Source organism: Nicotiana tabacum, chromosome 1 (assembly GCF_000715075.1).
Source record: "Nicotiana tabacum cultivar K326 chromosome 1, ASM71507v2, whole genome shotgun sequence".
NCBI classification, from domain to species: Eukaryota; Viridiplantae; Streptophyta; class Magnoliopsida; order Solanales; family Solanaceae; genus Nicotiana; species Nicotiana tabacum.
This window is the reverse complement of record NC_134080.1, coordinates 10,804,775-10,820,526: the sequence shown is the minus strand read 5'-3', so window position 1 is coordinate 10,820,526 and position 15,752 is coordinate 10,804,775. Positions and strand designations below refer to the sequence as shown.

The 15,752-nt window shown below is 36.6% G+C and overlaps 1 protein-coding gene across 3 annotated transcripts; it reads left to right on the top strand.

The window, feature by feature from the left end:
* The first annotated feature begins 11,701 nt into the window (after positions 1–11,701).
* LOC142172855 (copper-transporting ATPase HMA5-like) lies at positions 11,702–15,552 on the top strand. 3 transcript variants are annotated; one of them, XM_075236558.1, is made up of 5 exons: positions 11,702–13,237; positions 13,346–13,600; positions 13,681–13,803; positions 14,013–14,498; positions 14,985–15,135. In XM_075236558.1, exons 1-5 carry the CDS (start codon positions 11,828–11,830, stop codon positions 14,997–14,999), a joined length of 2,289 nt encoding a protein of 762 aa, XP_075092659.1. In that variant the 5' UTR covers positions 11,702–11,827; the 3' UTR covers positions 15,000–15,135. The 3 variants fall into 3 exon arrangements, with proteins under 3 accessions (XP_075092659.1, XP_075092675.1, XP_075092639.1); XM_075236574.1 differs by having other exon boundaries at positions 11,703–13,237; positions 15,084–15,245; XM_075236538.1 differs by having other exon boundaries at positions 11,707–13,237; positions 14,993–15,552.
* The last annotated feature ends 200 nt before the right edge of the window (positions 15,553–15,752 follow it).

Here is a 15,752-nt window from a genome sequence, read left to right as displayed (position 1 = left end):
TTGAATTTGAAATCATGTTAAAAGATGTCAAGGAATAAAGAAATTAAGTTAGAAATCACTTACCAATCGTTTTGGAGAAGAAAGGTTGTTTGGAAAATCGCCTCTTAGGTTTTGGGTTTTTGAAAAGTGGAAAAATGACTGAAAATCCCGAATATATATATATATATATATATATATATATATATAGAATTTATGTATATGCTGGGGGCTGGCGCGGACCGCACAGAAATGCACCGCGGCCGCGCCGAGGGAGGGAAGAAGTGGGCTTTCTCTGAACCCACCCAACGCGGACCGCACTGATTTGGTGCGCGGCCGCGCTGGTCGACCCTCTGAACCCCACCACGCGGACCGCACAGAAAAGCTCCGTCGCCGCGTGGCTGCCAGCGCGGACCGCGTGGAAATGGCCGCGGCCGCACTGGAGCCTGCAATATCTGAACCAGCATTTTTAATGTCTAAGACCCTTCCGGGCCCCCACTCAAAACTCACCCGAGCCCTCGGGGCTCCAAACCAACCATTCATATGATCTCGAAAATACCTTACGGACTTACTCGTGCGATCAAATTGCCAAAACGACATCATATACATAGGATCAAGCCTCGAAACACATGATTTTCTTTCAACTTTCATAAAACTCAAATTCCCCATTTTAAGTCCGAAACACGTCATATGACGTCCGTTTTTAGCCAAACTTTACAGATAGTGCTTAAAACATATTTAAGACTCGTACCGAGCGTCGGAACCAAAATACGAGCCCGATACCACAGTTTTGTGATCAATTTTCGTCTTCATTTTCCTTAATTAATTTCAGAAAACAATTTTACACAAAAATTCATTTCTCAGGCTTGGGACCTCGGAATTTAATTCCGGGCATACGTCCAAGTCTCATATTTTTCTACGGACCCTCCGGGACCGTCGAATCACGGGTCCGGGTCCGTTTACCCAAAATGTTGACCGAAGTCAATATTATGCATATTAATATCAAAATTCATCAAAGTTTTCACAAAATTCACATATTCTAACATAAAAACTTTCCGGCTACGCGCCCGAATTGTGCACGCAAATCGAAGCAACTAAAAGCAAGGTTTTCAAGGCCTCGGAAGCGCGGAACAAGGAAGAACTACGATGATGACCCTTTGGTCGTCACACTAATGCTTTGTTTTCAGTCATTAGATTGACTTGTTCTGCATGTGCAGCTTCTGTGGAAAATGCCATAAAAAATCTTCTTTGAACTAAACCGGCTGTAGTTGATGTTTTGAATAACAAAACCCAAGTTATTTTTTACCCCTGTCTTGTCAATGTTAGTTTGCAACATCTCTCTCTTATTTATTTTTTACAAATTTTGATTTTCAGTTGTCTTGATTAGTCGGATCCCAAAGTATAAATACCGGACACTAGATGAGAAAATCAAAACAAATTAGTAACATATCCAGGACAATGTAATTCTTCAATATTATAATAGTGGCACCCATTTATGATTTTCATTCCTCCCGACCTCCCTAAAACGAAAAAATGAATGAGAAAATATAAAAAATAGAATATCCTGAGAATGAATAAGAAATAAAGAAGTTAGGACAAAATCAGAGTTTTTTCACTAACAAATAAAGTAACTAAGATTAACCAACATATCAAAATTAAAAAATTCACGAAGCAAAAAAACACCAACTTCATCAACAAAATTAGATTGTAGTTTTAAGTTTCTAACTCATAATCAATATTAAACCATGTAAGTTAAAGAAATAATAAAGTAAACAACGTGACTATTTTATGCACCATTACAAAGAAACCCCAAACACCAAATACTAGAGCCCCAATGTTCACACAAAACTTGAAATTATAAAAAGATATACCGTCAAACCTCTTTATAACAACCTCATTTGTTCCGATATTTTTGGGTTGCTATAAAGAAGTGTTGTTATACAGGACATATATTATAACATAACATAAGAATTGGTTCCAAGAAAAGCTTGACTTTTATAATGAATGGCTGTTATATAGGGATGATGTTATTGAGAGGTCTGACTGTACTATTATATATTTAACAAATTGCTACTATAAAGTAAATATTTTTATATTAAAAAAAAAGACTCGTGTGTGTATATAAAGAGTTAGTATATATATATATGAGACTTGACAAGATAATGTGACATCTCTTATAGTGTAGCAATCCTATTTATCTTCTTCTTTTTTATTTTTTGACTTCTCCCCTTCATTTTAACCATTTATCTTAATTTAAAAATTCATATCCATAACTCACATCACTTCATTCATTGTGACTTTTTAAGTTTCTAACCTCCAATTGTTTAATTTGTTATAAATTGTATCTTGGGTTGCAACTTTTCGACTCCATAACCTCCGTTTAGTTAGTGTGTTATAAATTGCATCTTTCCTTCTTTTTTTACTCATGCTGCATCACAGTTTACTTTTATTATTGTTGAAGAAGAGACAAGTTCTCCTCTTCTGTTACCATTTTATGGGTATTTTCTACTCTTCTTTTCGATTTTTTATTCCCTGTTGCTTGATTTTTTTTTTACTAAGTTGCTTTGTGCATATGAAAAACATTGTACTAAATAGGAATTTACAAAGAGTGACGGAATCAAATGGTACGTCTGTGAAAAAAGGAAATTGGTCCTGCAAGGTCATTTAGCCAGCAATAACTTTGGTCCATATTTCTCAGAAGATGGACAAGAATTCAATCCAATTACGGTTCATATTTCTCAAGAAGATAAACTGAGAATCTATGAACTCTGGAAATTTTCTCTCATTATTAAACTCCAAGGCAAAAGAACCCTCCATCATATCCTTAAACGTAAAGTACATGACCTTTGGAAATTACAGGAAAACTTCCCGCTGATAGATTTAGGAAATGATTATTTATGTGGTCAAGTTACAAAACGAAGACAGTATGATCTCGATCCTTTGAAATGGACCATATTTTATATTTGGTTATTTCCTTTCTATCCAAAGATGGCAACCAAATTTTGTAGCAACAGAAGCTACCCAAGCATACTCAGCGGTGTGGGTGAGACTACCTCAACTCCCCACGGAATTCTATGATGGCCAACTTACAGAAAATAGGTACTGCCTTAAGAAGACTACTTAAGGTGGATGCATGCACTTCATCCTCCTTGAGAGGAAGATGCGCCAGGCTCTGCATAGAGCTACCATTGGGAGTCCCAGTATCAAAATTCATCTACATTGGCACTCATAAACAACTTATTCTCTATGAGGCAGATCATTTCCTATGTAAAAACTGTGGTAAACTAGGACACCTAACAAAAAACTGCTCCATAATATTAGACACCAAAAAAGTTTCTAATGTTACACAACCACAGAACCCCCAATCCAGTGACAAAACCTCAGTCACACTAGATGGTTGGCACACAATCGCCTTTTCAAGAAATAAAAAGAAGCAGGATCAAAGGAAAAGCAAGGCAGTAGCTATTACAAATCAGGATCCTAACATTGAGGTAAAACTATTCGATGCTGCCACAGGTAAGTATTTAATCACAAAGAAATTAAAATACATTGCAAAAAACACTGCAGTAAACTCTGCAAATTACATGTCAAATTCTACAAATGACTCTTACATCTCTCAAACCAACGACCATAGGAATTCTTTTTGTGATAAAAACAGTTTTTCTATCCTTGGATCAGAAAACCATCAAATGGTTTTGGACAATACTTCCGACCAAATTAACCTAAGCCCTACGAACCCGGTTTGCATGAACCCAAACCATCCAGCTAAACCAATACATGTATCTACAAAGACAAAAATAATACCCCTATCCCTCATAACACTAATAACTACTATAACCCGTTAGATACTGACAAAGGCTCCTTAACACAAGTAATAACGAGCCTATAATCTCTACTCAACTAATTAAAGACCATAATAGTCTAGATAATCAGCATGCTCAATCCCTAACGGCTGACAGTCCTACTATCAACTCCCATTTGTCTAATACTTGGGAACACGTGCCCAAACAAATTCATGCAAAATCCTCTATTAAACCTAGCACGCTAAGCGATCCAAATTGCATGCAAATTAAATTGAATCAATCATTACTTGCTCTCACGCACCGGACTCCTTAAATCCCACCTACAACTCCCATCACAATGCCTAGAATCACCATCAACCCAAGGAGAAGGTACATGCTCATCCAAATCTTAAGGAACCATCGTCCACCAACTATGGGCAACCTCCCTCCCCTCCCTCCACAGTTGCAAAACATTCCTCTCTACTATGCACAACCTCCACTTCCCCAGGATCACCACCCAACATCTTGATTGGAACTGGGATTAATGGGAGGGGAGTGTCACTACAACTCAACCCAAATGGCCAAGAAAGCATTATCCTGATTCAGAACCCCCAGTTTCTTCCTTAACTAGTAGCGGAGGGGCTACACCTAGCGATGAACAATTACATAAACCAAATTTGGGCCAACAACATTATGCAACCACTTGCCCCAGGAATGAACAACAACCTCCTCCAAAACATGCATGCCCAGTGAAATCTCACATCCCCTTTAATCAGAACCCATATCTCCCTCAGAATATGGGATTAGACCTTCCCTTCTTCCCCCTCCCCTCAAGAGTTAACTGCCTTGAATCCACTCCTAATGGTTTGGGACCCCATGGTTCCCATCCAACAACTTCAAGTGCCCATGAACGTGGGGAACATGGAGCAGGAACCTCCACAACCTCCCATTCCCCAAGAGGTAGGAAACCGGATAGGGAAAGAAATAGTCGAGCCAGTAGACCTAATAGGAGAATCGATGGTGGAGTCATCAAACCTAGACGAAGTCAAGGTCTTTCTCTTCGAGGAGATTCAAGAGAAGAGGCATATTCTCGCCTGCTTAAATTCGCTCTTCAAATGTACAATGGACATCCGTCCACCACAAAATCCCACTGCGGGAAAGAATGCTATGATCCTTGTGCCAAGCTTGAGAAGGAATCCAGTATTCCGGACAGAGAACTTAGTGAATGGGCACCAATAATCTCAACCTCTCCAAATGAATCGTGCTAAGACTATGATTATATGGAACATTAGGGGAGGGAAAATGATGATTTTAAAATGAATTTTCGTGAATTGGTCAATACTTACCGTCTATGCATGGTCACTCTCCTTGAAACTAGAATGACGTCCCATAGCAGTCTCATCCATGAATTTGGCTTCTCTGACATGATCGAGGTGCCCTCTAAGGGTCAATCAGGAGGTCTTGCAGTGCTATGGGACACAACCATGGTTAATGTGCATAACTTTGTTAGAAGGAAAAATGAAATTCATGATCTAATTGAGGTACTCCCTATCCGTCACTCTTGACTTTTTTCTTCAATTTACGCTAGTACAAATATTAGCAAAAGGAATTTAATGTGGGATAATATATGCAACATCTTTGATCACTATAAAGGCCCTTGGCTTTGGGGGGAGGGGGACTTCAACGATGTGTTACATGCCAATGAAAAATGGGGGCGTAATCCAGTCAACAGAAATCGGGCTAATAAAATTTGAAATAGGTTAAATTACTGCAATCTTATAGATCTTGGCTTTAAGGGGCCTAAATACACATGGTCCAATAATAGAAAATTAATTTCGAGTCGCATTATGTAAAGGTTGGATAAATCTTTACAACGACTCTTGGATCAATCTATTCCCCAAAGCTAGTGTTGTTCACCTCCCAAAAACACACTCTGACCATAACCCCATCAAACTAGAACTACTTCCTAAGCATAATTATAATCTACCTCGACCTTTCAGGTTGAAAACTTTTTGGACAGAACACCCAGAGTTTGCTTCATTAGTTAAAACAAGTTGGGCTAATAATTTCTATACTGAGGCCGTTAACTCCTTTAAGAATTCCATCACTAATTGGAATAAAATCACCTTTGGTAATCTTCCTAAAATAAAGAAAAAATTATTGGCCAAAATTAACGGCATCCAAAATTCCAAAGCCTATGGTTATAGTGTATTCTTGTCCAATTTAGAGGCTAACCTCAGAGTGGAATTTAACAATTGCCTCCGGATGGAGGAAGACTACTGAAAACTAAGAGCTAGAATAAATTGGCTAAACGAAGGTGACTGTAACTCCAAATTTTTCCATATAAATGCCACAAACAAAAGACGGATTAATAAAATAGTTTATTTCAAAGACTTAGAGGGGAATTGGATAGATGACCAGTTAAAAATTATGGATCATACTACTTCCTACTTCCAAGATATATTCTCAATAAATCATACATCTTCCAACTAGAAGGAAATGAAAAATGATACGACTAGTCACAGCCTAATAGATTTATCTTCGTTAGATAGTCCCTTGAACATCAACGAAATTAGGGCAGCCTTATTTTCCTTCAAGCCTAATAAATCATCTGGCCCGGATGGATTACATTCGCTCTTCTTCCAAAAATACTGGCATGTGATTAACAAATCAGTGGTAACCCTTTACCATGATGTATTTGAATCAGGTTCACTGCCAGTGGGTCTAAACGACACATATTTGTGCCTCATTCCAAAATTCCCAAATGTTAATCATCTAAAGAACTTTCGCCCCATAGGTCTTTGTAATACCATTTACAAGGGAATTTCAAAAATCATAGCTAATAGACTTAAACCTTTCCTAGTCAAGCTCGTTAGTCCCTATCAATCGAGCTTCCTTAAGAGTAGACGAGCTAGTGATAATGCAATTGTTATTCAAGAGCTTATTTTAAGAATGGATAAATACAAAAGCTCAAAATCAAATATTTTACTAAAGATAGACCTTGAAAAGGCATTTGACCACTTAGAATGGTCATTTATTTAAAGAACTCTTCGGCACTTCAAATTTCCCCCTAAGATCCTCAAGCTCATTATGACCTGTGTAACGACCAGTAAAATTTCCGTGCTAGTAAATGGGAACACTAGTCCATACTTTACCCTTAGTACGGGTATAAGACAAGGTGACCCGTTGTCCCCTTACATCTTTACATTTTGTATGAACATGCTCTCTACTCAAATTTCCTATATGGTTGACATCAATCTTTGGTCCCCAATAAAAATATGAAGGGACAAATATCCTATTTCCCACCTATTCTACGTTGATGACCTTACATTAATGTGTAATACAAATAGGTGCTCTCCTACAACCATCCTCTCATGTCTTACTCATTTTTGCTCCTTATCAGGACAAAAAATAAATTATCAAAAATCCAAAAATAGTGGTGTCTAAATTCTGTCCAATCCCTACAACAAATTATTTATCCAACCTATTTGGCATTAAAACTAGTAGATCTTTTGGTAAGTATTTGGGCTTCCCTATTACTAATTCAAAACTTAAACTATCGGACTATCAATTTATTTTGGATAACTTAATTAACAGGTTAGCTCTTTGGAAATCAAATTTCCTAAACATGGCTGGTAGAGCAACCCTAGTGAAATCAGTCTTAAATAGCTTGCCTAACCATGTTATGCAATATAATATGTTGCCCTCTAACATCCTCAAGCATATCGATAAGATTCAAAGGAATTTTTTATGGGTACCACTGCTTGTAAAAAGAATCTCCACCTTATAAATTGGAAAATTGTTTGTTCCCCAAAAGACCACGGGGGATTAGGCATTCAAGCAGCTAAGGATAAAAATTTGATCAATCTATCCAGCCTGACACGGAGACTAATCCATGAGGTGAATTCTCCTTGGAAAAGTAACTCTATCTTCCCTATATAGCCATACCTCGAATATTAGAAATTGTTCCTTCATTTGGAAAAGTATAGCCAAAGGATGGGAGGTATGTTACAGGGGCATAAACTGGATTCCCAACACCAACTCAAACCTTCTAGTTTGGGACTCAAATTGGATTCCTCACTTCCCTAACCTTAGATCAGTCCTTATAGGTCCCCTCACCAAAAAATCTATAAACCTCATCATACGAGATATTTGGGCTAATAACAAATGGGACCTTCAAAAAATTCCCTTCTGCCTCCACGACCCCTTGATGAATAGTATTCTCTCAATTCAACCAAAGTTGTACCCTAGGACACAGCCACCTGGACTTTGACAAGCAATGGTAAATTCACTGCACGAAGTTTCTCTAACCTTGTTAACCAATCTAACCCTCCTTTGGCAGACTTTAATTGGATCTGGGCGCTCCGCTGACCAAACAAGATCAAATTCTTCCTTTGGAAGTATCTTCACAATAAACTTCCAACTCGTGCTTATCTAAATTATATAGGGATCAATATAGACCCTACGTGCCCAATGTGCAAAACGAGCACTGAAAATTTGGAACATATTTTTATTACATGCCCCATAGTGAATGAAGCTTGGGAGAGATTAAGGTTAGACAAGTACAACTCTATAGATTCCAAGAACACTAAGAACCACTGGTTAACGACCCTACGAGACCTTCAACCCCCTTTACTCCCCAATTTGCTTAATTGGCCTGACCTTTTCCCTTTTGTGGTCTGGAACATTTGGCTAAATCGTAATAATAACAATGTGAACAACACATCGCTTAAATTCTCCATTAAAAGCTCAATTCAGCTGGCCACTGAATTTAAACTGCTTACAGAAAGGAATGATTCTATCATAAAAAATATGCCATAAACATCATATGGCATAAACCATTAATAGGACAGCTAAAGCTCAATATAGACGGGGCTTTCAATACAAACCTAAACCTAGCAGGTGTGGGAGGTTGTTTCAGAGACAGTCATGGTCATTGGATAATGGGATTTCAGCACCATTGTCCAGCATCAACTCCACTACAAGGGGAATTGGAAGCTCTAAAAGAAGGGTTACAAATAGCTTTATCGTATAGCTTCAACTCTCTAGTGATAGAAACGTACTCTACGGAGGTAATCAAATCACTAAACAATGTCAACGAATCTAATTTTATGATTGTTAACTACTGCAGGTGGCTAATGCACCAACTGAGGGACCCGAAAGTAATCCATAATTACAGAGATGGCAACCAAGTGGCGCATGGACTGGCTAAGGAAGCATTGCAGAAGTTCTCTGATCACCAACTACTATTTAGGCCCCCTAGTTATATCATAAATAAGCTAGATGCAGATAGGTTTGGCCATGTTTATCTAGTTAAGAAACTCTCTACTACTGTTTTGCGTAAGCTTGCCAGACTGGGCAATATGAATATTCTCAGTACATCTAATGCTGAGAATGGTGTAATGAACTATGTGACTTAGCTTTATATAAGTACTTATCTTTGTTTGTCAAAAAAAAAAAAAAAAAATTATTGCCTCAGCGTCACCCCATTAATCTGGATGGCTTTATTTTTCCAGTTTTTGTGCTAATTTGGTTTGTACTTCTTTTTGTTTTTAACATTTTACCTATGGGTTGTACTGTCTTGGATTTTCATTTTTTTTTTTTTTTTTTTTTGCTTTTGTTCCGTAGATGCACTCAAAGGTTGGCCTAAGGCTAATAAATACTGTTCTTATTACCCCTTCCTCAGTATTTCTTCCCTTTTTTCAATTAAATTTTAAATTTTTATGCTTATTACCATGTCAGCATTATTTTTTAGATATCTATATTGTCAAATGTCATTGCCTAATTGGTAAATAAATATTTAAAATTGAGTGTAAAATCTAATGTTAATGCCTTTATTTTATATATATAAAAAGCTTTTTCTTTTTTCATTGGGAAACAAACATTTAAAATTATAAAGTTAGAATCTAATTTTAATGCTTTTATTATTGCATGTATAAAAAGCTTTTTCTTTTTAATTGGGAAACGATATGTAAAACTAAGTGTAGATTCTAATGTTAATGCTTTTATTTTACATGTATAAAAATCTTTTTCTTTTGTTTTTCTTCTTTTCTTTCCAGTAAATATACATATTTATACTTATATATTGCCTCCATTTTAATTTTTCCTCTAAATTTGTTATATTTAAGTATTTTTTGGTTGATATTACTAATCATCTACCAATGATAAGGGTCATCATTAATGAATTGCCTATAAAAATATGGGAGTAAGAGTAAATGCATAAAAAAAAGAAGCAATAATGTGCCTATATATTTTGCCGAAGTCATATGAATGATTAAAAAGTTTAAAACTTTCTTAACCATGACTTTTTTGATTTACAAGAACGATTCTTCCGTCTAAAGCCACAATTATCTTACCATTTTGGTTTTAACGGTCGTCGCGTATTTGGTAGCTTTTACTTTGATAACTTTTCGCAAAAAAAAAAGGTGTAAAAATATTTCTATCTTTTAGTAAAAATAAATGAATGAATAAAGCAATAATATGTGAGAGAATAAAATAATGTTAGAAATTGTTCATCTTTTATATGAAGAATTAATCCAAATAGTTGTCCACTTAATCTCTTAAACTAATAATAGCCGATAGATGTGTAATATATATAACTAATAATAGCCAATAGATGTGTAATATATATATAATACATATATAATATGTGTATAATTATATATATAATTTATGTATATCAACTAGAAAAAGTAAACAGTAAATCTGATTGGCAATTTGAGTAACAATCCCCCTTTTTATTGCAATTTTAGAAAACTTAAAAGATGTGCTAATGAAATAGTATCACGATAATATAAAAAAAAAGAGATAAATGTTAATAATATAAAGGATAAAATAAGCATTTAAAAAAACCCAATTGAGTATGAGAAGGGGAATAACTATTATATTCAACATTAGACAGAGAGTTTGATTTTTGAAGCAGGATTCGGAAGGTGTATATGATTTCCACTTATTTTCTTTTTCCTTACTCATAAATGCTATTACTTGTAATAATATGACATTATTTGTGAACAACACTTAACTAAGAACACAATTAGTCTTTAGTTATGAATAAAATTTACTTCTAATTATTTTCACTATATGATGAGCCTTTCCAATTGAAAGGATTGTTCATCGTGGGGCAATGGTTTATTTTTCGCATATATGTTTAATTTCTTTGCTTAAATATTTGATTTCTAACTTCTACAATATTTTTCTCAGCTTACTTACATTGAGTGTAGTTGATAGTATTGTATGACATATATTATATACTTTTTTCTTTATTATAATATTATAACTTTAATTACTAAATTTATTAAACAGAAATGTTGATCGCGCACAGCGCGAACCTATTAACTAGTTTAAGATATGATTGGAAGTTGCTGACTGTAAAGCATTAACCGAATCCATGCTCTCTAGTGGAGAAATATTTGCATCTTCTTTTTCTGAAGATTTTTTTACCTTTTTTTCTTTCTAATGTTTTGTGCCAGCCTCTCAGATTCCTTATACATAGTTAAGAAACTTTGAAGTGCATGTAGAAAAAAACTCTTTCTTTTTCAGAAAGTGGACATTGGTTTTGATATCATTATCAAAGATTATCCACAAATCCCACTTTAATTAGGCAAACACTAATGGACTTGTTAAGTAAAATATATGAAAATCTGTACATCTTATTCTAAATGCCCCATTATTTAACAACTTTAATACGTTGAAAGTTGGAAGGGAAACTTTGATGTAACTAGTAAAGTTGCTACCATATGACCAGGAGGTCACGGGTTCAAGCCGTGGAAACAGTCTCATGCAGAAATGCAGGGTAAGACTGCGTACAATAGACCCTTGTGGTCCGACCCTTCCCCGTACCCCGCGCACAGCGGGAGCTTCGTGCACCGGGCTGCCCTTTTAATAAGTTGAAAGTTGCTAACTTTAATAATTATGCTGCAATAAGGTAATATAACACTATCCTGGTACAGAAACTAGTTCAATATCTCAAAAGGGGGTTCCTTCTACTAGGCACTTTGCTTTTACAGCTATATAATCTTGTGAGGATAAGAAAATCTCCAAGAATTATTCTTACATAGTTGAAATGCTTCATGTTAAAATATGACCAGCAGGAGATGATCCGCGAGACCATAGAGGACGTCGGATTTCAGGCTAAATTGTTAAAAGAAGAGATGAATCAGAAGTCCTCTCAAGTATGCAGGATTCAAGTAAATGGAATGACTTGTACTTCTTGTTCCACAACTCTTGAATCAGCATTGCAGGTAATCCCTGGTGTACATAAAGCACAAGTCGCATTAGCAACTCAAGAAGCTGAAATCTGTTATGATCCAAAAATAGTAGATTACAATCAGCTATTAGAAGCTATTGGAAATACAGGATTTGAAGGCAAATTGATTAGTACAGGAGACGATAAGAGTCGTATACTGCTAAAAGTTGATGGAGCTAACACTGAGAATTGTGTTAAACTGATAAAGAATTCTCTTCTTGAACTTCAAGGAGTTCAAGAGATAGACTATGACCTGCAGCTCAAAAAGTTATCAGTCACTTATAGAGCAGATGTAACAGGACCGAGAGACTTTATTCGTGCAATCGAATCAGCTGGAACAGGATGTTTCAAAGCATCTATATTTCCAGAGGGAAGAGAAAGAGAAGAACATAGACATCAAGAAATCAGGCAATATCATAGAGCTTTTCTTTGGAGTTTAGTATTTTCAGTTCCCGTCTTTTTTACTTCAATGGTGTTTATGTATATTCCTGGTTTGAAAAATGTGTTGGAAACTAAGGTTGTCAACATGCTAAGTGTTGGAGAGGTTCTAAGATGGGCATTATCTACACCAGTACAGTTCATCATTGGTCGAAAATTCTATATCGGTGCCTATATTGCCTTAAGCCATGGTTATGCAAATATGGATGTTCTTATTGCATTAGGAACAAATGCAGCTTACTTTTATTCAGTCTATTCAGTATTAAGAGCTGCTACTTCTCCAACTTTCAACGCTAGTGACTTTTTTGAGACTAGCTCGATGCTTATCTCGTTCATTCTACTTGGGAAATATCTGGAAGTTTTGGCTAGAGGAAAGACATCGGAGGCCATCGCCAAGCTCATGGATTTGGCCCCAAAGACTGCAACACTGTTAACAATAGATGATAAAGGCATTGTGGTAAATGAAAAAGAAGTTGATAGCAGATTGATACAAAAGAATGATGTGATTAAAACCATTCCAGGTTCAAAAGTAGCTTGTGATGGTCTTGTCATCTGGGGACAAAGCCATATAAATGAAAGCATGATAACAGGAGAATCTCATCCGGTCACCAAAAGGACTGGCGACATAGTGATAGGAGGGACTTTGAATGAGAATGGGGTGTTACATATCAAGGCAACAAAGGTTGGGTCAGAGACTGCTCTTTCGCAGATTGTTCGGTTGGTGGAGTCAGCACAAATGGCTAAAGCTCCTGTGCAGAGATTTGCAGACCACATTTCCAAGTACTTTGTGCCTCTTGTGAGATAAAGCACCCCTTACATGTCATTGTTGTCTACGTATAACTATATAACTAACCAATTATATCTAGGTTTGGCTGAAAACTAGTGATTGATTCCAATTTCTCAGGTCATTGCTCTCTCATTTTGTACTTGGGTTTCTTGGTTTTTAGCTGGAATGTTTAAAGCTTATCCAAGAATTTGGATTCCTTCTTCTATGGATAGCTTTGAGCTTTCCCTGCAGTTCGGCATTTCTGTAATGGTGGTAGCCTGCCCCTGTGCACTCGGACTAGCTACTCCCACTGCCGTTATGGTCGGTACAGGAGTTGGCGCTTCCCTTGGTGTCCTTATTAAAGGTGGACAAGCATTGCAAAGTGCACAAGAGGTCTGAGTTCAAACTCTTTCTTCTTAATAACAATCCTAATTTTGTCAATGAACTTTGTTGTAAACTGTTTCATTCTACAGGTGAACTGTATAGTTTTTGACAAGACGGGCACTCTTACTATTGGTAAGCCTATGGTTGTCAATACTAGGCTTTTCAAAACTATGGTACCTCAAGAATTCTATGAACTTATAGCTGCTGCTGAGGTAGGATATTGTCTTGTTTACGATTCATCATTGGGAAGGTCAATTCATACCCTTAATAAAACTTAGCCTCTTCATAGTAAAACTAACATAAATGTTTAGTAGTAGCTATCTTTTGGAATTTGAAAGGATACAATGCCAAGAAAAGGAGATAGCTTAGTTACCAAAATGCCAACAATTTAAGTGTCTTCTACTGCATTTTGACTTGACAGGTAAATAGTGATCACCCCTTAGCCAAGGCAATTGTTGAGAACGCAAAAAAAATGAGAGGAAGTGAGGAGAAACTTATCTGGCCTGAAGCCTTGAACTTTGAGTCCATAACTGGTCAAGGTGTGAAGGCTATCATCTGCAACAAAGAAGTGATTGTGGGAAATAAGAGCTTGATGTTGGAGCAGGGCATTGCCATTCCAGTTGAAGCTGAAGAAGCATTAGCAGAAACAACAGGACTGGCTCAAACCGGCGTCCTTGTATCTATCGATAAAGAGGTGATAGGTGTTCTTGCCATTTCCGATCCATTGAAGCCAGAGGCTCCAGAAGTCATCTTCATTCTAAAATCCATGAACATTGAGAGTATGATAGTAACAGGTGACAACTGGGGAACAGCAAATGCCATAGCCAAGCAAGTTGGAATTGACTCAAAATATGTTGTTGCAGAAGCCAAACCTGAGCAGAAAGCTGAAAAAGTGAAGGAACTACAGGTAGAAGCTGATGTTCAGTTACTCTCAGCTTTTCATCATTCAAACATCTATCTTCTTCACATGCTTCAACTCTTCCAGTTAAGGGGTTAATCTCACGTATAGTCATTGAACTTTATCTGCTATAACAGCATAGTCATGAAACTATTTTTGTCACTTTAAAGTAACTTGATTTTACCCACTGTAACAGTAGAGTCGCAAAACTTATCACATTAAAGTAACTGAACTTACCCAATACAACGGGGTAAAGTCACTTAACTTTACCCACTATAACGACAAAACCTACCAATCAAGGTGAATTCACTGTTATAGTGAGTAAAGTTTGTGAATTTACTGTTATAGTGGGTAAGTTCAGTGACTTAAATATGACAAAAAGTAGTTTGTAATTTTTCAATGACCATACGTGAAACTAACTCCTAATGTTTAGTTACTGAGCTTTTCATCATTCAATCTATATCTTCTTCGCATGATTCAAATGTTCCATTTTAGTCGACCAGGATTTAGGCAAAGTTGTGGCAATGGTGGGAGATGGAGTGAATGACTCACCAGCACTCGTAGCTGCTGATGTAGGAATGGCGATTGGTGCAGGCACAGATATAGCAATTGAGGCAGCTGACATTGTTCTTATGAAGAGCAGCTTGAAAGATGTGATTACAGCAATCGATCTTTCCAAGAAAACCTTTAAGAGAATCCACCTCAATTACTTTTGGGCTTTGGGATATAACCTCCTCAGCATCCCAATTGCTGCTGGGGTTCTGTTCCCATTTACTGGTTTTCGCTTACCACCATGGATTGCTGGGGCTGCAATGGCTGCTTCTTCAGTGAGTGTTGTTTGCAGCTCTCTTTTGCTGAAGAAGTACAGAAAACCTAAGAAGCTGAACACTCTTGATTTACACAAAATCATTGTCGAGTAATTCTTGGCTGCTAACTTAGTAGCAAGCCAAACTCTTTAGATTTTTGGCCAATGGGAGAAAACAGATACAGCCAGTGGATTATTTTCTGTTAAGTCATGTTCTTTATGTATTATGTTCAACAAGAAAAAACTGGGAAAGCAAATAAAGGACAATTGAAACAACTGGTTGGGCTCTTAAAAACCCCTTATATCAATCACTATAAGAAGTCATAATCTTGAATGCAATTCCAAACTCATACATCTGATACAGTAAAGTAATATAACAGATTTTATTGACAAGAATCAGGTCTCTCAACACTATTTTCTGGACCCAAAATTCCGTTATGATCCTTCTCCATAGGAAA